The sequence below is a fragment of the Ranitomeya variabilis genome, chromosome 4, assembly GCF_051348905.1.
Source record: "Ranitomeya variabilis isolate aRanVar5 chromosome 4, aRanVar5.hap1, whole genome shotgun sequence".
In the NCBI taxonomy this organism is placed as follows: domain Eukaryota; kingdom Metazoa; phylum Chordata; class Amphibia; order Anura; family Dendrobatidae; genus Ranitomeya; species Ranitomeya variabilis.
The window spans coordinates 537,671,194-537,697,968 of NC_135235.1; the positions used below are offsets into that span (position 1 = coordinate 537,671,194).

The 26,775-nt window shown below is 42.3% G+C and overlaps 1 protein-coding gene and 1 long non-coding RNA gene across 2 annotated transcripts in view; one reads left to right on the plus strand and one right to left on the minus strand.

Moving 5' to 3' along the window:
* Positions 1 to 941: 941 nt before the first annotated feature.
* On the plus strand, positions 942 to 26,515 carry LOC143765623 (gastrin/cholecystokinin-like peptide). The gene is made up of 3 exons (XM_077252471.1): positions 942 to 1,106; positions 6,165 to 6,377; positions 26,300 to 26,515. Exons 1-3 carry the CDS (start codon positions 959 to 961, stop codon positions 26,404 to 26,406), a joined length of 468 nt encoding a protein of 155 aa, XP_077108586.1. The 5' UTR covers positions 942 to 958; the 3' UTR covers positions 26,407 to 26,515.
* LOC143765624 (uncharacterized) overlaps positions 12,737 to 26,775 on the minus strand; it is a 70,354-nt gene continuing 56,315 nt past the window's right edge. The window contains exons 2-3 of the long non-coding RNA XR_013213434.1: positions 21,286 to 21,417; positions 12,737 to 12,825 (exon numbers count right to left, since the gene is read on the minus strand). This is a non-coding gene — a long non-coding RNA (uncharacterized LOC143765624). The remainder of the gene's footprint in view (positions 12,826 to 21,285; positions 21,418 to 26,775) is intronic.

Sequence of the window (26,775 nt, forward strand, 5' to 3'; positions counted from 1 at the left end):
CAACATCAGTTGACCATCATAAAAGAAGCTGCAACAAGATACTGACATTAATTCTTGCTGGACCAAAGGGAAAAAAACATTTACATTACAGCAGAACCAGAGCTGCCACGAATCTCATAATGAATCGTTACACATTTGTATAACAAACATGTGTAATTGCAATAATTTTCTGGGAGAAATAGTTCCTTTTTGGTACAATCTCAAGGGTGCCAACACTTTTGGCCATGACTATATAATAATTCTGCACTAATAATTCTGCACGCTAACAGTTGCCCAATAATTATGCATGTGGATATTCTTCTAAGAAAGACAAAACCTCACTTTTACTTTCTTACATATACAGGTTTCAGGATTATTAACCTTTATGATTGACCAACAGCACTGTAGTTGATCAATTAAATTAATCATCAAACATACAAATTGCTAAATAATTCTGCACACAGAATCAGACAGTGAATACTTTGACCCACCAGAAGAAACTGTTCCGGGTGACTAGTGTTCTCCGCTGGACCTTTTGAGTCCATTCAACTATCCTCTAGTATTCTGGTGAGACAGTCCAGGCATGTCTTTATGAACCTATAGGTATAGCAGTATCTTGATGATGCCCACTGCCTGGTGGCCCAAGTCCTTGTAAATATATTTCAAGTCAGACCTGGGCTATAGACCAACAGTGCACGATTACATACAACATTAAGCACCAGAAAGCTTTGGAAGGTATTATTTTTTTTCTAAAAATCTTCCATGACATTAGAGAATTTTATATTTATAGCAGGTCCATTTCCAGATAGATGAACATTTTCCACGAATGTGAACCGCTCTGGTGTGTATCAGGGAACATCATTACGATCGTTTCCTTGGCTATATTTGCCCATCTTTCATTACGTTGAGTGATCCTCTTGACAAATAGTTAATCTTCATCTATCCTAGGGCAGTGTGTACATTGACATCATGAGCAGAAATGGCAAAAAATAAGGAGGGTTGGAAAGTGAGTGATGGATACAGATGGGAGGTGACATCCCACATTGTCCTCAATAAAAAGTGCTCTCAACCTGCAGAAAGCCAGAGACATCTCCTGCACTACCGTCCAGGCTCCAATACAAGATCAGGTGAGTTACACATGGTAGCAGGGGGCGATGGAGGAAGGGACAGACTATGTTACTCTACTTATTTTAATAATTTCAAGAAGGGTCAATTTTCTCAGTTTGCAGGAAAAATGTAGTGGAGAGAAAAGAGAGTACAAATAGGATGACCCTATTAGAGAAGGATAAGATAAAAAATTGGTACTGCTCACTTATCGGGTTGTGCGGTAACCACTATTAATAAGATACCAGTTGCTATTGTCTGGTTTGGGGGGGATCTTGGAGACAAAATTCACCATTGGGCATAAGAACACTTACAAAATAGGTTGCACAACAGAAATGAAGTCTCTCGCTGCAAAAAATGTAGAGAAGGGTTCTTATTTTAATTTGTTTTTATTGAAACAATTTTGAAACTTATCAAACATCTGAAACAATAAAACATACATATAATAATTTTAAAAGAACAATGTTTCTCTTCATACACAAACTATCACACATCTTTATTTTTGTCTGGTTTGTATATTAATTGAATAATTATTCATAAAATTAGATGATCCTTCCATCCAATCTAATGTAATGGTACGAAAAATTGTCACCTTTTCATATTGCGTCTTATAAATGAGGATCATATTGGATGTAGGACCTCCATCTCCTACCATACGGCAGGAAGTATGCTTATGCAGACCGTGCGCACACCGCCACCACCATTTGACCTTTACATGATCATTATATAACGGGGGGCATCTCTTGCTACTATTCTATCCTGATACCACACTGTTGAGCTGAAAACATTTTTAATATCAACTTGTGCATTTTTTCGTAAGATGGTGATAAAAGATTCCCAGATTTAAACAAAAAATGTCTGACTCCCGATTTCTTTTAGAAGAAATATTCTAACCAATCCATTTATGATAGGAGATTTTTAAAAGTGATAGTTGAACCTGTAGTCAAGTGTGTAAAATAGATTTTTCACCTGTGGCCAGTACAAAATGTAACAATTTGCTTGCCCCCTTCATGTAATGGTATGTTTCTGGGTGCAGATAACCAAAGATAGCAAATAGTGGTTCTTGTGGTTCAAAATTTGTTAAATGTGTTGCTTCGGATCAAAAAGTTTGGATACTTGGGTATTCCCATAGGCAATGATAAAAATTTGCTTTGTGGTTTGGCTTTTGAAACAATTAATTGTTGTGTACAGTCCCATTTTATATCCCTTTAGGGAGATAAATACGATCCGTGACGTACTTTGAGCCTCATTTCTAGATACCTGGATGATGGGAGATATTTGAGTGTCTGAACTAGATCATCGAACATGTTAAATTTGGGTCATCTAAATTCCACTCTGTCATTGGGGAGAAGGGTTCTTTTATTACACTACGCGTTTCGACACTGTTTGGGCGTCTTGTTCAAGTGAAAAAACCTGACAGTTAAAACATTCAGACACAGAGGTATTTAAAGCCTGAAATGGGTACCAAGTACCACATGGAACACCCAGTAAGGCACATGGAACACCCAGTAAGGGGTTGAAACACAAATTAAAAAGAGAGGGAGGAGATTGGGATGGTGCTGTGTGAAGAAACATGATAGCGATGTTGGAAAAAAGCATAGAGATGGAGATATGTATGAAAAAGAGTATGTATTCGAAGAGGAAGTGGTGAAGGAAAAAAGAAAGAAATAGATGGAAAACCATAGTTTGGGTTATATTGTGTGTATGCGTAAAAGTTCAAGAGATGTGAGTGTTTTTTGTGAGAACAAACAAATTTCAGTTGAACTCATGGCTAGAAGGGGCATGAGAATAGACCCTACAGATGTGTATGAATGTGGAAATGGAAGGGATACTGTCCACTAGTGTTCAAAGTGAGGGAAAGGGTGATAGAAGAGAGGCAAGTGAACGGACCATCAGGAAGTCGATAGCAAAGAAAAAATAGAAGCAAATGAAAATGTTAAAAAATTAACTAAAGTGGAATTTTGTGAGGTCGGTAGTTTTATAAAATGCCATGCAGAATAAGTAACCAATATAAGATTTCAATAAATTAGAGAAAAGTAACTAACTAAATTTTTTTCCTAAAATGTCTTACAGAAAATGAGGGATAGAGAGGTTGGAAGTGAGGTGGGAAAGTGACTGAGAAGAAATAGGAACTATTGAACTGAGATAGGGTGTTGTGAGCGTTTTAGTTTTTTAAAAAGTGGTGAAGAATTATATAACAATGCCTGGAAATTAAAAATAGGAAAAGATTTAATGAATAAACAAGTTTTTTTTCCAACTACAAATGTGAAATGAGGGAAATATAAGAACGAGAATTGGAAGGTTGGAGCAAACATGAAAGGAAGAAGTCCCAAGATATAGTTTTGTGAGCAGTCTAGATCTTTAAAATGTGGTGAACAATAAGTTGGGAATTTCAAAGAGACGAACGGCACCAGGACTCAACAATGCAGTATTGGGAGCGCTGAATCAAATACACCTCTTTAGACCCACAGCGTGCGGTATCTATGCAGTACTGGAGCGTGGTGCTCAGCATCAATAGCCATAACAGCACAGTAAAACTTTGCACAAGAAAGTAGAAAAATGCGGCACTCAACCAGGTTGCGAAGTGAATATCTTTAATCTGTCTTTAATCCATGTACAGACTTTGTATAAAAGACAAGCGGAGACGATGAGGGTGCGGGGAGAGTGAGCTGACTCTCCCCGCACCCTCGTTGTCTCCGCTTGTCTTTTATGCAAAGTCTGTACATGGATTAAAGACAGATTAAAGATATTCACTTCGCAACCTGGGTGAGTGCCGCATTTTTCTACTTTCTTGTGCAAAGTTTTACAATAAGTTTGGAATGATGTGATTGGGTTTAGGAGGAAAGAATGTTATGAATAAAAAAAAAAATAATCAGGAGGGAATGGAAAAAGGGTAAGATATGGGATTTGAGCTTTTTTTTAAAGACAAGTAATAAAAGCTAATTTTTATAGGTTCTATTTTTTTTCTATGTGTCAGTATATTTTATCCGTTGCTTTTTTTTTTACTTGAAAAAGATGCCAGAATGGCGTCAAAATGCGTGGTGAAATAAAAGAACCCTTCTCTACATTTTTTCATTTCAGCCATGCAGTCTTTTTCTAATGTTTTATCCCTACTGGTGAATTTTCCCAGTTTGGAGCAATATTTTCTTTTAATGGTTAGTCCTGAGCACAAGTTCCACATCAGTCAAAGCCACCTGAATGGGGTCTCTAAAAAGGTAATAAAACTCAGTCATCCATTAACTATTGGGGTCTCTGAACAGAGGGAATCCTTACTTATCAAGTATTTAGAAGAAGGTATCTTATAGGTCTGCTTCCTTTTATATCTATTAGATGTCAATTATTACATAGCTTGGAAAAAGACCTAGGTCCATGAAGTTCAACCTTTCTCCACCAATTGTACATTTTTTCACTAAATTATCTACAACCCACCTTTTTATTGCATAATCGAAAACTGGGAATCCCTTTAACAATTCTAGAACCACAGATCTAATAATTGCACTAGATCTATGGAATAAGTAGGATCGGTCATGCAGGTAAACCTGATACTTAAATAGGGTCACACTTTTATACAACGAGGTATTAATTTTTAACTGTATTTATTCAGCTTGATCCAGCTGCTGCCCTGACCAAAATTACTAACGACTTACTTACAGCCAAAGCTAACAGACAATTCTCTATACTCCTCCTCCTAGACCTGTCCCCTGCCTTCGACACAGTTGACCACTGCCTCCTACTACAGATCCTCTCTTCCTTTGGGGTCAAAGACCTTGCCCTATCTTGGATCTCCTCATACCTTTCCAACCGCACATTTAGCGTTTCCTACTCCCATACTACCTCCTCATCTCACCCCCTCACTGTTGGAGTCCCCCAAGGCTCTGTCCTAGGACCCTTACTCTTCTCAATCTATACACTTGGCCTGGGACAACTCATGGCCTCCAGTACCATCTATATGCCGATGACACTCAGATCTACCTCTCGGGCCCAGATGTCACCTCTCTGCTCTCCAGAATCCCAGAGTGTTTATCAGCCATATCCTCCTTCTTCTCCTCTCGCTTCCTCAAGCTCAATGTGGACAAATCTGAACTCATTATCTTTCCTCCATCACGCATATCTTCCCTACCTGATCTATCTATCAAAATAAATGAAATCACACTTTCCCCTGTCCCCAAAATCTGCTGCCTCGGAGTAACCCTGGACTCTGCCCTGTCCTTCAAACCGCACATCCAAGCTCTCGCCACCTCCTGTCGCCTCCAGCTCAAAAATATTTCCAGAATCCGTCCTTTCCTCAACCCACACTCTACCAAAATGCTCGTGCATGCCCTAATCATCTCCCACCTCGACTACTGCAACATACTCCTCTGTGGCCTACCTTCTAACACTCTCGCACCCCTCCAGTCCATCCTTAACTCTGCTGCCCGACTAATTAATCTCTCTCCTCGCTACACTCCTGCTTCCCCTCTTTGTAAATCCCTTCACTGGCTCCCAATTTCTCAGCGTATCCAGTTTATATTACTAACACTGACCTACAAAGCCATCCATAATCTTTCTCCCCCGTATATTTCCACACTAATCTCCCGATATCTTCCCTCACGTAATCTCCGGTCCTCCCAAGACCTCCTCCTCTCCTCCACGCTTATTCGTTCCTCACCCAATCGCCTCCAAGACTTCTCCCGAATATCACCCATCCTCTGGAATTCAGTGCCCCAGCACGTCCGGTTATCCACTACTTTTGGATCCTTCAAAAGAAACTTGAAAACCCACCTCTTCAAAGAAGCCTACAGCCTGTAAAGACCACACGGCCACCTCAACACCAATGGAGCTACTGCAACCCTCAACCTACTGTCTCCTTAATCCTGTAGAATGTAAGCCCGCAAGGGCAGGGTCCTCTTCCCTCTGTACCAGTCTGTCATTGTTAGTTTTGTTTACTGTAAGTGATATTTGTATTTTGATGTAACCCCTTCTCATGTACAGCACCATGGAATTAATGGTGCTATATAAATAAATAATAATAATCCATACACTTCTATGTACACTAAGTGGCAGCAGAAACCACATAATGATCTGATGTTCTTGTATTGCAGAAATGGACAGAAGAGTTTGTGTCACTATCTTGTTAGCCATACTGGCAACAGCTGCCCTCTGTAGGCCAATGACAGAACAGCAATCAGCAAGGTATGGCTCACAGAAGAAGATCCCCTTTCCTTCTGACGTCAGCAGACGGGACCTCCTTGCATCCCTGTCCCATGAGCAGAAGCAGCTAATGATGTCACAACTTCTCCCGCAGCTCTTAGCAGGTAAATGATTGACAGACGGAACAAAATAACAAAATACCATTTCCATACCCAATATTCACAGTGCTCCTTTTAATGAATTTGACTCATCTTTCAGCTGCTGTGCGTCTCCGCATGAAATCTGCTCTAATCAGGGGCCACAGTACATTAACCATGCCCCCTACTGGCTAGGCTCTGCCCAATTTTCAAAAAGATGTCTGTGCTGGTGAAAATGCACTGTACTGTAATGCTCCCTTTTTAGACATAAAATGCAATGACTGCTGATGAAACATGGGAAACATTCCTTTCTAATGATGGAGCATGGGAAAGCTTAATTTCTGATGGAGGAGCTGATGGACTGGTCTTCTGGTCAACGGTTGCTCTATCATCAGTCATTTTATATCTAATAAGAGAGGACTATGTACATAATAGGCAGGGCGCTGTGATGGAGGAGCTGATGGACTGGTCTTCTGGTCACCGACTGCCCCATCAGCAGTCATTTTATACCTAATAAGAGAGGACTATGTAATAGGCAGGGCGCTGTGAATAACAAAAATAACAAGAATACACTATGTAAGGGATGGTGCTGTACATAAGAAAAGATGATACTATTTAATAGTTGGTCATCGCTGTACATAGCAAAAGACGCTATACATTAAGTGGCCGCCCCATACATAACTAGAGAGATTGCTACGTAATAAGAGATTATCTAATATATAAAGCTGAATGTGTGTGTGTGTGTGTGTGTGTGTGTGTGTGTGTGTGTATGTATGTGTGTATATCCAGGATTGGCATCTGCACCGTTGCAGCTGCTGCCACAAAATTTTGCACAGTCACACGTCTGGACCCCGAGAGCGTCATAGGCTATGTTGTGAGGCGAAATTTTAACCCCGCGCTTACATAATGGGAAAAAGTGAAAGGAAAAGTGTTGGAGGCAAATTGACAGCTGCCAGATGTGAACAAGGGGGACTTAAAGAATGAGAGCAATGGCGCCAAAGAGTATATACCGTACAGTTGCTAACGTGGGGCCCTGACATGGGATACTCACCACACACGGGGATATGAACACACACACAAAATGCGCCACACACTACCACGTGCTTGAACACATATACCACCCTCAGCACACATTTCACCACACATACACCAACCTCGCCACATAAAAATCGAAACACAAAAGTCACCGCTAAAAACTCGCCACGCGCAAAATTCGCCACATGCAAAACTAGGCTCGCACAAAACTAGCCACACGTGCAAAGCTCACCTCATGGAAAACTTGCCACACGCAAAACTTGCACACGCGGAAAAATTGCCACATGCACAAAAGTTGCAACACATGCAAAAGTTGCCTCACACAAAACTTGCACCTACTCAAAATGCACCACACATAAAACTCGCCTATGCGCAAAACTCGCCATGCGCAAAACTTGCTGCACACAACTTGCTACACTCACCTGTCACATGCAACTCGACACACAAAAAGCTGCTACACGCATGTCGCCACACAAAACTCATCTCACAAAAGTCGCTACATGCATGTCGCCACACGCAACTCAACACACACAACTTGACACATGAAACTCGCCCTAAAACACACACAAGTCTGGTATTATCCTTCAAAAATAAAAATCTGATTAATAAGCAGACAAACTACAAGAGCAACAAATGTACCATATAGGAAATACGGCAGCTGTCAGTCACATGACCTGTCTATTATGTGTATGTGTGAGCTAATATATACTGCCAGGGGGGAGGGCTTCCTGTTGGCTGGGGATTTATCAGGCTGCCAATTTAGCTTACAAATACTGAGGTAAAAATACTGACCAAATAACATGTGAATGAGGTCTAATACAGGAGGAGATGACACACAGATATATACTATATACAGGAGGAGATGACATACAGGTATATACTATATACAGGAGGAGATGACACACAGATATATACTATATACAGGAGGAGATGATATACAGGTATATACTATATACAGGAGGAGATGACATACAGGTATATACTATATACAGGGGAGATGAGATGACACAGGTATATACTATATACAGGAGCAGATGACACACAGGTATATACTATATACAGGAAGTGATGATTTACAGGTATATACTATATACAGGTCCTTCTCAAAAAATTAGCATATAGTGTTAAATTTCATTATTTACCATAATGTAATGATTACAATTAAACTTTCATATACTATAGATTCATTATCCACCAACTGAAATTTGTCAGGTCTTTTATTGTTTTAATACTGATGATTTTGGCATACAACTCCTGATAACCCAAAAAACCTGTCTCAATAAATTAGCATATTTCACCCGACCAATCAAATAAAAGTGTTTTTTAATACCAAACAAAAAAACCATCAAATAATAATGTTCAGTTATGCACTCAATACTTGGTCGGGAATCCTTTGGCAGAAATGACTGCTTCAATGCGGCGTGGCATGGAGGCAATCAGCCTGTGACACTGCTGAGATGTTATGGAGGCCCAGGATGCTTCAATAGCGGCCTTAAGCTCATCCAGAGTGTTGCGTCTTGCGTCTCTCAACTTTCTCTTCACAATATCCCACAGATTCTCTATGGGGTTCAGGTCAGGAGAGTTGGCAGGCCAATTGAGCACAGTAATACCATGGTCAGTAAACCATTTACCAGTGGTTTTGGCACTGTGAGCAGGTGCCAGGTCGTGCTGAAAAATGAAATCTTCATCTCCATAAAGCATTTCAGCCGATGGAAGCATGAAGTGCTCCAAAATCTCCTGATAGCTAGCTGCATTGACCCTGCCCTTGATGAAACACAGTGGACCAACACCAGCAGCTGACATGGCACCCCACACCATCACTGACTGTGGGTACTTGACACTGGACTTCAGGCATTTTGGCATTTCCTTCTCCCCAGTCTTCCTCCAGACTCTGGCACCTTGATTTCCGAATGACATGCAAAATTTGCTTTCATCAGAAAAAAGTACTTGGGACCACTTAGCAACAGTCCAGTGCTGCTTCTCTGTAGCCCAGGTCAGGCGCTTCTGCCGCTGTTTATGGTTCAAAAGTGGCTTTACCTGGGGAATGCGGCACCTGTAGCCCATTTCCTGCACACGCCTGTGCACGGTGGCTCTGGATGTTTCCACACCAGACTCAGTCCACTGCTTCCTCAGGTTCCCCAAGGTCTGGAATCGGTCCTTCTCCACAATCTTCCTCAGGGTCCGGTCACCTCTTCTCGTTGTACAGCGTTTTCTGCCACATTGTTTCCTTCCAACAGACTTACCATTGAGGTGCCTTGATACAGCACTCTGGGAACAGCCTATTTGTTGAGAAATTTCTTTCTGGGTCTTACCCTCTTGCTTGAGGGTGTCAATGATGGCCTTCTTGACATCTGTCAGGTCGCTAGTCTTACCCATGATGGGGGTTTTGAGTAATGAACCAGGCAGGGAGTTTTTAAAAGCCTCAGGTATCTTTTGCATGTGTTTAGAGTTAATTAGTTGATTCAGAAGATTAGGGTAATAGGTCATTTAGAGAACCTTTTCTTGATATGCTAATTTATTGAGACAGGTTTTTTGGGTTATCAGGAGTTGTATGCCAAAATCATCAGTATTAAAACAATAAAAGACCTGACAAATTTCAGTTGGTGGATAATGAATCTATAGTATATGAAAGTTTAATTATAATCATTACATTATGGTAAATAATGAAATTTAACACTATATGCTAATTTTTTGAGAAGGACCTGTATAGGAGGAGATGACATACAGGTATATACTATATACAGGAAGAGATGACACACATATATACTATATACAGGAGGAAATGACATACAGGTATATACTATATACAGGAGGAGATGGCATACAGGTATATACTATATAAAAGAGGAGATGACACATAGGTATATAGAGGAGATGACATACAGCAGGTATATACTATATACAGGGGAGATGACACATAGGTATATACAATATACAGGAGGAGATGACATACAGCAGGTATATACTATTTACAGGGGAGATGACATACAGGTATATACTATATACAGGAGATGACATACAGGTGTATAATATATATAAGAGAGATGACAAACATGTACATATTGAGGGGAAAATGAGAGGTGTGAGATAAAAATGAAAAGGTGTGAGTGCAAAATGAGAGGAGTGAAGGAAAATAGTGGAGTGATCGGAAAATGACAGATGTGAGGTCGAAACAACAAGTGTTAGGGGAAAATAAGAGGAGTGAGGGGGAAAATGAGAGGTGTGAGGGAGAAAATGAGAGATGTGAGGGGGAAAATGAACGATGTGAGGGGGAAAATGAGAGGCGTGATGGGAAAATAAGAGAAGTGAGGTGCTATAACTAACAACAGATATTTACTATGCCCAGGCAATGCCGGGCTCTTCAGCTAGTGTTATATAAAATAGGAAGCTGTAGTTAAGGACAGCGCTATATATAACAAGAACATACACTATATACTGGGCAGGGACGGACTGGGACTGATATTCAGCCAAGGCATTTGTGGACACACAGACCCATGCTGTCCCTGCCTCCGAGTCTCAGATGGGGCTACCTGTTACTAACATTACCCTGCCTGGAGGAAACTAAGATTCACTACAAGACCGATATTTCTAATAATACCAATTATACTGCTGTGTAAGATTGATTAATAAAAATACCGCAATAATAATATTGCTATGTAACAGATACATACCATCAGACCATAACCAAATATTACCAGCACATACCGTAATGATAATACCACCATACTGATTGTTAAAGGGGTTATCCAGGCTTGGGGTTAAAGGGAACCTTTTCACAAGTTTTTTAATGTGTGAACCTTTCTGAGCATTAGTGCTGCCAACACTACCTTTTTATTTTCTCTAGCGCTCTATGTAAATGCCTTTGATGGGCATCATTTCTCGTCTGTGCCGCCTCTTTGCCCCCAAAAGCCGTCCTCTGGCTTAGAATGATGTGGAAGACGTGCCCAGCGTCATCCACATAGCCAAAAGAGATCTCGTGCCTGCGCATTAGCATCACCGGCTAGTGCAGGCACACATAGCTCTGCCCGACTGCATGATTGTGCATACGCCAGGAACGGCTCCTTTTTACCAGAACCAATTGGACAAGTTTCCCAGGCGCATGTGCAGTTATGTTTGACGCTCCACCCGCAGTAGGGCAGAGAACAGTGCACCTCTGCTAGCCGGAGATGCTAATGTGCAGGAGCGAGATCTCCTTCGGCTATGTGGATGATGCTGGACGCGTCATCCAAATCAATCTAAGCCAGAGGCCAAGAAATGACGCCCATCGGACCAGAATAAAGGCATTTACATAGAGCGTAGGACAAAATAACAAGGTATTTTTGGTGGTATATGGGGGTGTAAGGGGATGATGGGCACATTTAGGTCATTAGTAATTCACAGGTTAAGGGTTGCCCAATATTACTGAGCTGCACTTCTTTCTAGAATATATTGATAACAGATACTTACCACGAATGTCGGATATTTGCACCCGGAGTAAGAAAATAGAAGTGACAATTAATAAATAATTAACACATATAGTTTATTTCCATATAATGTTAAACAAAACGTTTTTTATTTAAAAAAAAATAAAATCCAGAATAGGTACTGGAAAAAATTAGAAGGCAAGAAGGCTCACATAAGGCAACTGTTATATTAAATGGATAGAAAATATGGCAATATATCTTTGAGAATACAAGAAGCAAATTTTTAGTTTGCTTCACAAAACAATCATTCAATATCCACAGATGTTATTGTTGTAAATAGCCACAAGATGGCGATATATCTCAGAAAAACAAACTGCTTGTGCTTTCATGAAATAAACATGGGGTATACATGCAAATGATCGTTATAGATACATGAATTTATGCTTAAAACCTTTTCTGCTAAAGGCAACATGGTTATGGCATCTTAACATATGTAACTCTCATACATCATATTATGCTTATGTATATCTGCAGTAAAAATAAGTCTCTGGCAAAATACAAAAATGATTTGCTGATAAATAATGAATATACTTGTTATGTTAGGTGCTGTGTTAAAAAGTAATGGAGTTCCTGCTTCCGGCCCCGAAGCGCGTTTCGCTCTGCTACTTCGGGGGCATAATATGATGTATGAGAGTTACATATATTAAGATGCCATAACCATTTTAAGCATAAATTCATGTATTTATAATGATCAATTGACGGCAGCGCGTAATGTGAGGATTCAGAAGTCTGCAATCACACAGAGACTGTAGCTTCAAGCCACTTTCATCAAAACCACTGCGCTATGACTGATATTACCCCCATACAGTGACCATATAATGGTGATTCAGCTCTACACCAGCGCTTTGCAGACCATGTGTTTGTACTGAGCAGGTTCTCACCGGTGAGGTTCTCACTGATTGTAGTGATTCATTTTCTTCTTTCCTTTGCATTCAGTCCAGACAACCGTGACTTCTTCTTCCGCCTGTAATTCATCTCTGTAAAATGTAATATACAGACATCTTTACTGATTTTCCTGGACCCTCCTTACACTCTACCATCTCTACACAAACCACAACTCGTGATGCCTTATAATAATTTTCCTGTACCTCTTTTAATAGTACTCCCCCTTGACCCCTTATAATAATGACCCTGTACCTACTTATAATAATAAACGCCCCCTGTAATTTCCCTTAGTGGCTCTTTATTGTAATAATGTTCCTAACATAGAAATAACAGGTGCTCCATTGTAAAAGTCCTATCAAGTCACAGTCACAGAAGGGCAAATAACCAGACATTTTAAGAAAAAAAAAAAGCCTCTAAGTTGTCTCACCCACTATGATTCCCCTTTCATGACCCCATAGAGTATTATGCCCCCACATGGTATGATGACCCCACACTTTATGATTGATCCTACACAAACCCTACACAAAGTATTAAGCCCCACAGTACCACGCACAGCAAGATGGTCTCCATAGCCTTCCATACAGTATGGTTTTCATCAAAGCCCCCAATATACAGTGTGAGGTGCACCACAGACTCCTGTATAAAGTATGATGTCAACCAAAGTCCCCTGCACAGTGTGATGACCCCCACAGCCCCATGCAGTATGATATCCTCCATAACAACCCCAAACAGTATGATGTCCCCCATAACCACCCCATACAGTATGAAGGTCACCGCAGCCCCCTACATAGTATAATGTACCCCTAATTTAAACACCTCATCCTTAGCAGCCTCCTCTATGATTTGGTCTCTCAGTGGATGCTCGTGGAACGATTCATTGACGTCATCACTCCACCGACATCCCCTGTGTGTGCCGGCTTCCGGCAGCCTGAACATTGAAGGGAAGCCCACAGCATGTCAGGGTAAGTGACGGAGCCTGTGTCGTGGTGCTCCGTCACAACTGTTAATGGTATTGGCATCTTGAGGGTAACAATATTGTTAAAAGAGTAGCAGGCAATGCGGCCTGCAGCCAGACCAGCCTTTCTGGCATTTGCCAGAATTGCCAGATAGCCAGTCTGGCCCTGATACTGGGGGACTGTGCTATACATAATAAGGCTACATTCCTGTATCAGTGTTGTAAGGCAATAACTTTCGTGTCCGTGCGGCAATGAGGCAGTGACCCAAGAAAGTTCAACTTAAACTTCTTTATTTTCAAAATAAAGTCAAGCGTTATACTCCAGATCGCAACCGGGTCGTCTATAACAATCTGTATTTAATTTGTTGTCGTGGGTGACTGCACCATCGTATCACTCATAGAGGGAGAGCTCCATCTCACTACCAATCCTATACTGTAGAACTCTCCAAAAATAAAAGCCCATGTCAGTTTTTCTTATATCTGACTTAATCAAATAGCTTAACCAAGTCCACTCTCTCTTTTAGGGTATGTGCACATATTGCGGATTCGTTTGCGGATTTTTCAGGGCGAGGTAAAATGACCTGCGTTTTTCCTGTGGATTCCCTGCAGATTTGCCGTGGTTTTACTGCGGATTTTGTGCGGATTTGGCAGCGTTTCACACCTGCAGAATCCTATAATAGATTAGGTCTAAAACGCGGCGGAATCCACACAAAGAATTGACATGCTGCAGAAAATAATCTGCAACGTTTCCGTGCGGTATTTTCCGCAGCATGTGCACAGCGGATTTTGTTTTCCATATGTTAACATGCTACTGTACAACGCATGGAAAAGTGCTGCCAATCCGCAGCATCAAATCCGCTGCAGATCCTGTTGTGAAATTGGATTCTGGGCTCCCCCGGTGGCCACTTGTGGAATTGTACTTGTGTGCATCATCCCCTCTGTTCACCTGCTCCTATCAGGATGTGGGAGTCGCTATATAACCTTGCTCCTCTGTCAGTTTCATGCCGGTCATCAATGTAATCAGAAGCCTTTCTGTGCATGTTCCTGCTACTAGACAACTCCCAGCTAAGTTGGACTTTTGTCCTTGTGTGTTTTTGCATTTTGTTCCTGTTCACAGCTGCTGTTTCGTTACTGTGTCTGGAAAGCTCTTGTGAGCGGAAATTGCCACTCTGGTGTTATGAGTTAATGCTAGAGTCTTAAAGTAATTTCTGGATGGTGTTTTGATAGGGTTTTCTGCTGACCATGAAAGTGCCCTTTCTGTCTTCTTGCTATCTAGTAAGCGGACCTTGATTTTTGCTAAACCTATTTTCATACTACGTTTGTCATTTCATCTAAAATCACCGCCAATATATGTGGGGGCCTCTGTCTGCCTTTTGGGAAAATTTCTCTAGAGGTGAGCCAGGACTGTCTTTTCCTCTGCTAGGATTAGGTAGTTCTCCGGCTGGCGCTGGGCATCTAGGGATAAAAAAACGTAGGCATGCTACCCGGCCACTTCTAGTTGTGCGGCAGGTTTAGTTCATGGTCAGTATAGTTTCCATCTTCCAAGAGCTAGTTCTCATATATGCTGGGCTATGTTCTCTCGCCATAGAGAATCATGACAGTTTGACCGGACCAAAAAAAAGGGTTAAATTACTGGCTGAGAAAGGAGAGAAAAAAGAAGTCTGCTACAATTTTTTTTTTTTTTTTTTTTTTTTCCTCTAGTTCTGAGTGTGCTCTTAATTGAATCACTTGCTAGTCTGCCTATACTGCAGCCTTCCTCTCTTTCTCTCCTTCTTATCCTTGAATGGCTCTGTGTTCACCTGTTTCAAATGGATCTTCAGAGTGTAGCTACAGGTTTGAATAATCTCGCCACAAAGGTACAAAATTTGCAAGATTTTGTTGTTCATGCACCTATGTCTGAGCCTAGAATTCCTTTGCCTGAATTCTTCTCGGGGAATAGATCTCACTTTCAAAATTTTAAAAATAATTGCAAATTGTTTTTGTCCCTGAAGTCTCGCTCTGCCGGAGACCCTGCACAGCAGGTCAGGATTGTAATTTCCTTGCTCCGGGGCGACCCTCAAGACTGGGCTTTTGCATTGGCACCAGGGGATCCTGCGTTGCTCAATGTGGATGCGTTTTTTCTGGCCTTGGGGTTGCTTTATGAGGAACCTCATTTAGGGCTTCAGGCGGAAAAGGCCTTGATGTCCTTGTCTCAGGGGCAAGATGAAGCGGAAATATACTGCCAAAAATTCCGCAAATGGTCTGTGCTTACTCAGTGGAATGAGTGCGCCCTGGCGGCGATTTTCAGAGAAGGTCTCTCTGATGCCATTAAGGATGTTATGGTGGGGTTCCCTGTGCCTGCGAGTCTGAATGAGTCCATGACGATGGCTATTCAGATCGATAGGCGTCTGCGGGAGCGCAAACCTGTGCACCATTTGGCGGTGTCTACTGAGAAAACGCCAGAAAATATGCAATGTGATAGAATTCTGTCCAGAAGCGAGCGGCAGAATTTTAGACGAAAAAATGGGTTGTGCTTCTATTGTGGTGATTCAACTCATGTTATATCAGCATGCTTTAAGCGTACTAAGAAGCCTGACAAGTCTGTTTCAATTAGCATTTTACAGTCTAAGTTTATTCTATCTGTGACCCTGATTTGTTCTTTGTCATCTATTACCGCGGACGCCTATGTCGACTCTGGCGCTGCTTTGAGTCTTATGGATTGGTCCTTTGCCAAACGCTGTGGGTATGATTTGGAGCCATTGGAGGCTCCGATACCTCTGAAAGGGATTGACTCCACCCCATTGGCTAGTAATAAACCACAATACTGGACACAAGTGACTATGCGTGTTAATCCGGATCACCAGGAGGTTATTCGCTTTCTGGTGCTGTATAATCTACATGATGTTTTGGTGCTGGGATTGCCATGGCTGCAATCTCATAACCCAGTCCTCGACTGGAGAGCTATGTCTGTGTTAAGCTGGGGATGTAAAGGAACTCATGGGGACGTACCTTTGGTTTCCATTTCATCATCTATTCCCTCTGAGATTCCTGAATTCTTGTCTGACTTTCGTGACGTTTTTGAAGAACCCAAGGTTGGTTCACTACCTCCGCACCGGGAGTGCGATTGTGCCATAGACTTGATCCCGGGTAGTAAATACCCTAAGGGTCGTTTATTTAATCTGTCTGTGCCTGAACACGCGGCTATGCGAGAATATATAAAGGAGTCCTTGGAAAAGGGACATATTCGTCCTTCGTCATCTCCCTTAGGAGCCGGTTTTTTCTTTGTGTCTAAGAAAGACGGCTCTTTGAGGCCGTGTATTGATTATCGACTTTTGAATAAAATCACGGTTAAATATCAATATCCGTTACCACTGCTTACTGATTTGTTTGCTCGTATAAAGGGGGCCAAGTGGTTCTCTAAGATTGATCTCCGTGGGGCGTATAATTTGGTGCGAATCAAGCAGGGGGATGAGTGGAAAACCGCATTTAATACGCCCGAGGGCCATTTTGAGTATTTGGTGATGCCTTTTGGTCTTTCAAATGCCCCTTCAGTCTTCCAGTCCTTTATGCATGACATTTTCCGCGATTATTTGGACAAATTTATGATTGTGTATCTGGATGATATTCTGATTTTTTCGGATGACTGGGACTCTCATGTCCAGCAGGTCAGGAGGGTTTTTCAGGTTTTGCGGTCTAATTCCTTGTGTGTGAAGGGTTCTAAGTGTGTTTTTGGGGTTCAAAAGATTTCCTTCTTGGGATACATTTTTTTCCCCCTCTTCCATCGAGATGGATCCTGTCAAGGTTCAGGCTATTGGTGATTGGACGCAACCCTCTTCTCTTAAGAGTCTTCAGAAATTTTTGGGCTTTGCTAACTTTTATCGTCGATTTATTGCTGGTTTTTCTGATGTTGTAAAACCATTGACTGATTTGACTAAGAAGGGTGCTGATGTTGCTGATTGGTCCCCTGATGCTGTGGAGGCCTTTCGGGAGCTCAAGCGCCGCTTTTCTTCCGCCCCAGTGTTGCGTCAGCCTGATGTTGCTCTTCCTTTTCAGGTTGAGGTCGACGCTTCTGAAATCGGAGCTGGGGCGGTGTTGTCGCAGAGAAGTTCCGACTGCTCCGTGATGAGACCTTGTGCTTTTTTTTCCCGTAAATTTTCGCCCGCCGAGCGGAATTATGATATTGGGAATCGGGAGCTTTTGGCCATGAAGTGGGCTTTTGAGGAGTGGCGTCACTGGCTTGAGGGGGCCAGACATCAGGTGGTGGTATTGACTGACCACAAAAATTTAATTTACCTTGAGTCTGCCAGGCGCCTGAATCCTAGACAGGCGCGCTGGTCGTTGTTTTTCTCTCGGTTTAATTTTGTGGTGTCTTACCTACCGGGTTCTAAGAATGTTAAGGCGGATGCCCTTTCTAGGAGTTTTGAGCCTGACTCCCCTGGTAATTCTGAGCCCACAGGTATCCTTAAAGATGGAGTGATATTGTCTGCCGTTTCTCCAGACCTGCGGCGGGCCTTGCAGGAGTTTCAGGCGGATAGACCTGATCGTTGCCCACCTGGTAGACTGTTTGTTCCTGATGATTGGACCAGTAGAGTCATCTCTGAGGTTCATTCTTCTGCGTTGGCAGGTCATCCTGGAATCTTTGGTACCAGGGATTTGGTGGCAAGGTCCTTCTGGTGGCCTTCCCTGTCACGAGATGTGCGAGGCTTTGTGCAGGCTTGTGACGTTTGTGCTCGGGCCAAGCCTTGTTGTTCTCGGGCTAGTGGATTGTTGTTACCCTTGCCTATCCCGAAGAGGCCTTGGACGCACATCTCGATGGATTTTATTTCGGATCTGCCTGTTTCTCATAAGATGTCTGTCATCTGGGTGGTGTGTGACCGTTTCTCTAAGATGGTCCATCTGGTTCCCTTGCCTAAGTTGCCTTCTTCTTCCGAGTTGGTTCCTCTGTTTTTTCAAAATGTTGTTCGTTTGCATGGTATTCCGGAGAATATCGTTTCTGACAGAGGGACCCAATTCGTGTCTAGATTTTGGCGGGCATTCTGTGCTAGGATGGGCATAGATTTGTCTTTTTCGTCTGCTTTCCATCCTCAGACTAATGGCCAGACCGAGCGGACTAATCAGACCTTGGAGACATATTTGAGGTGTTTTGTGTCTGCGGATCAGGATGATTGGGTTGCTTTTTTGCCTTTGGCGGAGTTCGCCCTCAATAATCGGGCCAGCTCTGCCACCTTGGTGTCCCCGTTTTTCTGTAATTCGGGGTTTCATCCTCGATTTTCCTCCGGTCAAGTGGAATCTTCGGATTGTCCTGGAGTGGATGCTGTGGTGGAGAGGTTGCATCAGATTTGGGGGCAGGTGGTGGACAATTTGAAGTTGTCCCAGGAGAAGACTCAGCTTTTTGCCAACCGCCGTCGTCGTGTTGGTCCTCGGCTTTGTGTTGGGGACTTGGTGTGGTTGTCTTCTCGTTTTGTCCCTATGAGGGTTTCTTCTCCTAAGTTTAAGCCTCGGTTCATCGGCCCGTACAAGATATTGGAGATTCTTAACCCTGTGTCCTTCCGTTTGGACCTCCCTGCATCCTTTTCGATTCATAATGTTTTTCATCGGTCATTGTTGCGCAGGTATGAGGTACCGGCTGTGCCTTCCGTTGAGCCTCCTGCTCCGGTGTTGGTTGAGGGTGAGTTGGAGTACGTTGTGGAAAAGATCTTGGACTCTCGTGTTTCCAGACGGAAACTCCAGTATCTGGTCAAATGGAAGGGATACGGTCAGGAGGATAATTCTTGGGTCACTGCCTCTGATGTTCATGCCTCCGATCTTGTCCGTGCCTTTCATAGGGCTCATCCTGATCGCCCTGGTGGTTCTGGTGAGGGTTCGGTGCCCCCTCCTTGAGGGGGGGGTACTGTTGTGAAATTGGATTCTGGGCTCCCCCGGTGGCCACTTGTGGAATTGTACTTGTGTGCATCATCCCCTCTGTTCACCTGCTCCTATCAGGATGTGGGAGTCGCTATATAACCTTGCTCCTCTGTCAGTTTCATGCCGGTCATCAATGTAATCAGAAGCCTTTCTGTGCATGTTCCTGCTACTGGACAACTCCCAGCTAAGTTGGACTTTTGTCCTTGTGTGTTTTTGCATTTTGTTCCTGTTCACAGCTGCTGTTTCGTTACTGTGTCTGGAAAGCTCTTGTGAGCGGAAATTGCCACTCTGGTGTTATGAGTTAATGCTAGAGTCTTAAAGTAATTTCTGGATGGTGTTTTGATAGGGTTTTCTGCTGACCATGAAAGTGCCCTTTCTGTCTTCTTGCTATCTAGTAAGCGGACCTCGATTTTTGCTAAACCTATTTTCATACTACGTTTGTCATTTCATCTAAAATCACCGCCAATATATGTGGGGGCCTCTGTCTGCCTTTTGGGAAAATTTCTCTAGAGGTGAGCCAGGACTGTCTTTTCCTCTGCTAGGATTAGGTAGTTCTCCGGCTGGCGCTGGGCATCTAGGGATAAAAAAACGTAGGCATGCTACCCGGCCACTTCTAGTTGTGCGGCAGGTTTAGTTCATGGTCAGTATAGTTTCCATCTTCCAAGAGCTAGTTCTCATATATGCTGGGCTATGTTCTCTCGCCATAGAGAATCATGACAAGATCCACAGCAAAATCCGCAACGTGTGCACATACCCTTACTTTGCATTGCAATCACATGCAATTACAACCCTCTCCAGTGCGCATCCTGGGGGACACATAACGACCCTCATATATAATTCCCCTCTCTGCCACACACACCCCACCTCTGTTCAGACTTGAGGGGTTGAATACCTGTCACCATACAGAGTGCCCGTGACATGGCATCTGCATTTCCTTGCACCTTCCCTGCTCAATGTTCCACCGAGAAGTTAAAATTATGCTGTGACAGGAACCATCTGGTGACTCGAACTTTCCTCTCCTTGGCATTTCTCATCCAGACCAAGGGTGAGTGGTCCATTACCAGTATAACTCTATGCGCATCCTGGTGGACACATGCTGTCCCTCATATATTAGCCCCTCACTACCTCACACTGTACAGTGTCGGTGTGCTGCCTTGAAAGCACACAGACCCACTGAGTGTGTCCTATTCTGAGTCTCACAGATCTCATTGTCATATCCTTGATGTTCACAGATATGTAAATGGATATATATGAAACTCTAGGTCAGGGGTTGGGAATCCTTTTACTGCCAAGAGCAATTTGGATATTTATACCATCCTTCGGGGGCCATACAAGCTCCGCCCATCCTGACTCTGGCGCTGGTGTCAGGACGTAATCTTCCATTGCATGCCCTTCAGTGTTCAGTAGTGAACATTGCATGTGTGTGCTAACAGAGCAAGAAGAAATTAGTCAGCTGGTTGTAATCAAAATACACCTCCCTGGCCAACAATGCGGTCCCTGAGAATCTGCTCGGGGGCCTGATAAAAGGTCATCGAGGGCCGTAAATGGCCCTGGGGCCTGAGGTTCCTCACCCCTGCTCTAGGTCCATATGCCATCCGTTAAAAAAAAACTGTCAGCACACAGACATATCAAATGAATGTGAGAATGCCGCCTAAATGAGGTTGTTTTACAGCAGTATTAAGTCACAGAACATAGATACAGAATAAATACTTACATCCAGTAATTTACTGCTGATGTCTCATCTGATTAGATCCATTTCTGTTGTTTATTCTTCATCTTGTCAGATCTTCAAGTTGACATTTTGTAGCCAGGTCTTTACTCGTCTGTCATACTGATCACCGCAGCCCTGAACAATAAGTGCAAATAAATTGTATATCTACTTTTGTCTCTTGAATAAAAAATCTCCCACACTCTGCCCCGAATATAAATATATACCCCAGTATTAATATACTATTAGCCACGCACCATTCAAAATATAAATTAATAAGCCAGCATTGTGCCACACCTCAACTATGATTTCCGCCACCCAAAAAATATAAACTAATCAGTCTCTTTACATGCATGTAAAAAAATAGCAAAAACTCTCGTTTTTCCTACCAACACATCAGACTTTGCAGCAGAACTTTCTGCTGCAAATTCTCATCGTGTACACATAGCCTTCGTCCCTGTATTGTGTCCCCCCACTCATTAGAAGTCCTTGATAGTGTCATAATGAATTAAGGGGTGACAGGGTCTTATAATGAATTTGGGGGTTGTTAGCAGATGATATCAGATACTTAGCAAAATTTGGACCTGGTCCCCCACCTGCATGTTGATCAGATGTATGGTTCCTTGTAGTGTTCTGGGATAATGTCCCCATCCTGGACCCTTTCCTGGTATAATGTTCTCCATCCTTAGCCCCTTCCTTGTATAATGTCCCCTATCCAAAGCCCCTTCCTGATATAATCTCCCCCATCCTTTTGTATAAAATCACTGTTTCATCAGCAGGAGATTATTAATAGAGGACCAGTAACCCTGTTGCCATATCTGCTTCCATATTCATGAGCTCTTTATAACCTCGCCTCCACCACTGATTGGCAGCTTTTTGCCTATGCACGGTGTACATAGATAGCTGCCAATCAGTGCTGTGGGAGAGGTTATAAAGAGGTTTATCAAAACTGTAACAAAGAGCCCAGTAAACCCACATCACTGACATCAAGGTCTGTGCCCTTACATTATGCTGTTCTCAGATAGTAAAAACCACAAATGCAATAGAGTATGGACCAAGGATGAAGAAAACTATACACCCAAGGGAATATTGAAATATATCTTTATTAATGGGATTAATAATATCACAAATTTCCCAAAAATTATAAAACATACATAAATGATGAAACAGCAGGATATAAAACCTTTTATACACAATTATACTCAGTCCCCATAAAATGTCAGGATTTTGCAAGTTATTTACTGCAATTTAGTACTACACGTGGGGATTATGCACCACAAGATAAAAAATGAAGTGTAAAGAAAGTCACTTACTATATATAATAAAGTGACGTAGTGCAAAAAAATATATAAAATAAAATCGTATCTCTCACTTAATGACAAAATATAAAAAATCACATAAAATCGTATATTTCACTCAGTGTCAAGATAAGAAAAACCACATAGTGGATCATATAAGGTGCAAAATCTAAAGTGCAAAAAGAGTGCATAGCCCCACAAGAGGATGATGCTTATCAGCATATGCTGACACTAAGTGCCATGCCTAGGTAAGTACAACAATGTGCTGATACCTAGGTAAATATAACAATGTGCTGAAACAAGCACCATATAGTGCAGAAAAACCACATGCATATATACCTGAGGGGACAGATAGCTATTCCTGCGGACCCGACGCGCGTTTCGGAAATTTCTCTCCTTCGTCAGGAGAAAACCCGAGTAATGAGCATACTCGCTCATCACTAATTATCATCATCTCTGCGGAAAGGTGAGGAATATTGTTGTTTGTTTTTTTCAACTCTTTTGCACAAGACAATGTCGTCGGTGGAATGGGTGAGGTTGTTAGTATGGTTTAATTAAGATTTATTAAAGGAGTCTGTGTCATTCTTTCAGTTAAAGGACTTTTTTCTGGGTGTGTCTTTTTATACGATATGACTATGGGGTTAGTAATGGGGGTGTCTTATTGATGCCTCTCCATTACTAACCTCGGGGCTTGATGTCACCTGATAATACAAAGGTGACATCAACCCCACCCAACTATCACCCCTCTTGCCACCGCTACAGGGCAAGTGGGAAGAGGTTAAGTGCCAGAATTGGCACATGTTAGAGATGCACTTTTCCTGAGACAGCTAAGAGCTAATGTTTTTAGCCTGATGGGGAGGGGGCCAGTATCCATGGCCCCTTCCTAGGCTATTAATATCAACCTGCAGCTGTCTGCATAGCCTTTGCTGGTTATTAATTATAGGGGGACCCGACGTCAATTTTTGGGAGGTCCCCCATTTTAATAGCCAGTAAAGGCTAAGTATACAGCTGTGAGCTGATATTAATAGCTTGGGAAGCTACATGGGTATTACCCCCTTTCTAGGCTATAGACATCGGCCCCCAGCAGTCGGCCTTCCCTCTGCTGGTTAAGAAAATCATTGCTGGAGCCCACACCAATTTTTCAGAAAAATAGTCTTTTATTACTTAAATACATGTACAGGAAGCTGCACACACTGTACTAATTGCATATGTCGCTGACATCTGTATAACTATCTATTCTATGTGTATATACTGTATGTAATCTGTCTATTCTATCCTGTTGGCTCATGCTGTGATTTTACAGTACAGGGTTGCTGAATTGCTGGTTCTTCTTCTATCTACCTATGTAATATACTGTATATACAAACATATAAATATATATATTGTTTTATATATATATATATATATATATATATATATATATATACTGTTTTATATATATCTATATGTTACTGACATCTATATATCTATTCTAACCTGTCACTCTGTGATTTTACTGTACACAGCAGATGAATTGCCGGCTTTTATTCTATGTATCTAGCTATCTATTATATATATAGCAATCGCACTGCATTCGGATGTAAATGGGATACTAGGTGTGAAAAATCGGTTTGTACTTGCATGATACTCGCATAACACTTGGCATTACACTCATCCGACTCTCGGCAGTGAGAATCGGACCAATTTTTTATACGGCTATTGTGACTCCAGCCTAAGGTTCGGATACGGCATAAGAGAAGGCTATTACTTGTGATATAATGCAATTTTATTTGAAAGTACAAAATTAAAAGAATAGTGTTATCGTGTATACTTTTGTATATTTTAACATACAAAAGTTAAGTACATATAAAGATTAGCTACATATACTCACATCATCACCAAGGAGCTTTTTAAACATCAATAGTCTGGAATATCAGAGAAGCAAGCACCAAGACAGAGAACACTTATACAGGTAGCACAACTCTGTACACGTATAAGTATAGGTACACAACTTTCTGCTTCTATCTTAGTCCTGTTTCTCTGGCCTTATATAGTGATTTGCACTATCAGTAAGTCTGGTTCAGCCTTGCCCTCCAGTGGCCAGTTTTTGGGTTAAGATGAATCAGAGATACACCAAACATCAGACAATGGGGCAATAAACCCATACTATTCAAAAGCTCCCAAGGATAACATAAGTCCACAGCAGGCAGAGGTTAAAGGGAACCTGTCACCCCCAAAATGGAAGTTGAGCTAAGCCCACCAGCATCAGGGGCTTATCTCCAGCATTCTGCAATGCTGTAGATAAGCCCCCAATGTATCCTGAAAGATGAGAAAAAGAGGTTAGATTATACTCACCCAGGGGCGGTCCCGCTGCGGTGGGCATCGCGGTCCGGTCCGGGGCCTCCCATCTTCTTACGATCACGTCCTCTTCTTGTCTTCATGCCGCAGATCCGGCGCAGGCGTACTTTGTCTGCCCTGATGAGGGCAGAGCAAAGTACTGCAGTGCGCAGGCGCCGGGAAAGGTCAGAGAGGCCCAGCGCCTCCGCACTTTTGTACTTTGCTCTGCCCTCAACAGGGCAGACAAAGTACGCCTGCGCCAGAGCCGCAGCGTGAAGACAAGAGGACGTCATCGTAAGAAGATGGGAGGTGCCGGACCGCGACACCCATTGGACAGGACCGCAGCGGGACTGCCCCTGGGTGAGTATAATATAACCTCTTTTTCTCATCTTTCAGGTTACATCGGGAGCTTCTTTATAGCATTCCAGAATGCTGTAGATAAGCCCCTGATGCCGGTGGGCTTAGCTCAACTTCCATTTTGGGGGTGACAGGTTCCCTTTAAATAAACCTCCATGGTTTACAATAACAAACAACAAACATACGACTATTTGTGAGGTAAAAACCTTTAGGCAATGGGAGTAAACAGTTCTCAAGTTTATGTGACTATGAACATTGTCTGTCTGTAAATGTATGACCAGCAATGCTGCTCTGTCATGGTTTGAATGCATTTTGTATATTTCAGTATGGACTCAAACTATCAATTTTTATGTTCACACTACAGATGGGGTGGCAGAAAGCAAGTGACAGATTCCCTTTAATGACTCAAGACCAGAATCTTTGGGGAACAGCTGTGTCAAGTGACCCGGATTTACACATCCGGGACTCACCTGATATTACAGCAAGGAGGCCTAGTAACATGCATGTGACAGTAGGAAAGCTAGTGTCAGGTGGAGCAGCATAAGATGTGTGTGACGGTAGGAACACCATTGACTAGAGGAGCAACATAAGATGTGTAAGACACATGGAGGGCTAATGTCAACATACTAGATTTTCCTGGGAGCTACCCATTTTAAGGACCCCTAACAGTTTCAGCTAGTCACTGCCGCGTTGCACTTCGTCTTTGACTGCATACACAGATAAAGAACACAGCTGTAAATTTTAGATTTTTTTTCAAAGTTGTTTTTTAAAAGGCTCTCCCAAGTTGACAAGTATGAGGGTGCATAGTTAGTGGGCCAGTGTACTTAGGGACCAGAAGCCAATAACCGTGTAATTAGGAGGATTTATGAGACTAATTTTAATACTCATTATCAAAAAAACATGTGTGATTGTGATGCGTGTTTTGGAAATGTTGTTATGCAGGTGAAACATTAATTTTACATGTAAAACCTGCATGACCAAGAGCCACTGCAAAATCCATGGCTCCGGCTTTTGATTCAGGTCCTAACCCTATTGACTTTACTCCCTAGAAATGTCTATTGCTGAAGGCCACCTTCACTCCATGCATGACCGGGACTATGCTGGCTGGATGGACTTTGGGCGCAGAAGTGCAGAAGATCAGGTCCTAGGATCTTAAGCCCACAGTGTTGTGAACACCAGTATAGGGGGAGCTATATTATTATTTAAGTATTGATATACTGTCCTGATTTCTGATGAGACGTGTATGTAATGTGGGAAAGGCAAAAAATAAATAAATAAACAGAGGTTGGAATAAATTCCTTGTTTGTGTCCATTTTTCAACCAGATGTTCTAATGCCACAAAATGTTATACTCTGTAGTGGGTGTGGTTTGTATGATCTAGAAAGTCTCTCTTATTCCTGGAAAATTCCACAGCTCTGTTCACACTGGTATCATGGCCTACAGAAGATCATGATGAATCTGGCACCACTATAGGTCCATCAATTAAAGCGTGGACACAATAGTTTTTTGTATGATGCTCTGCACA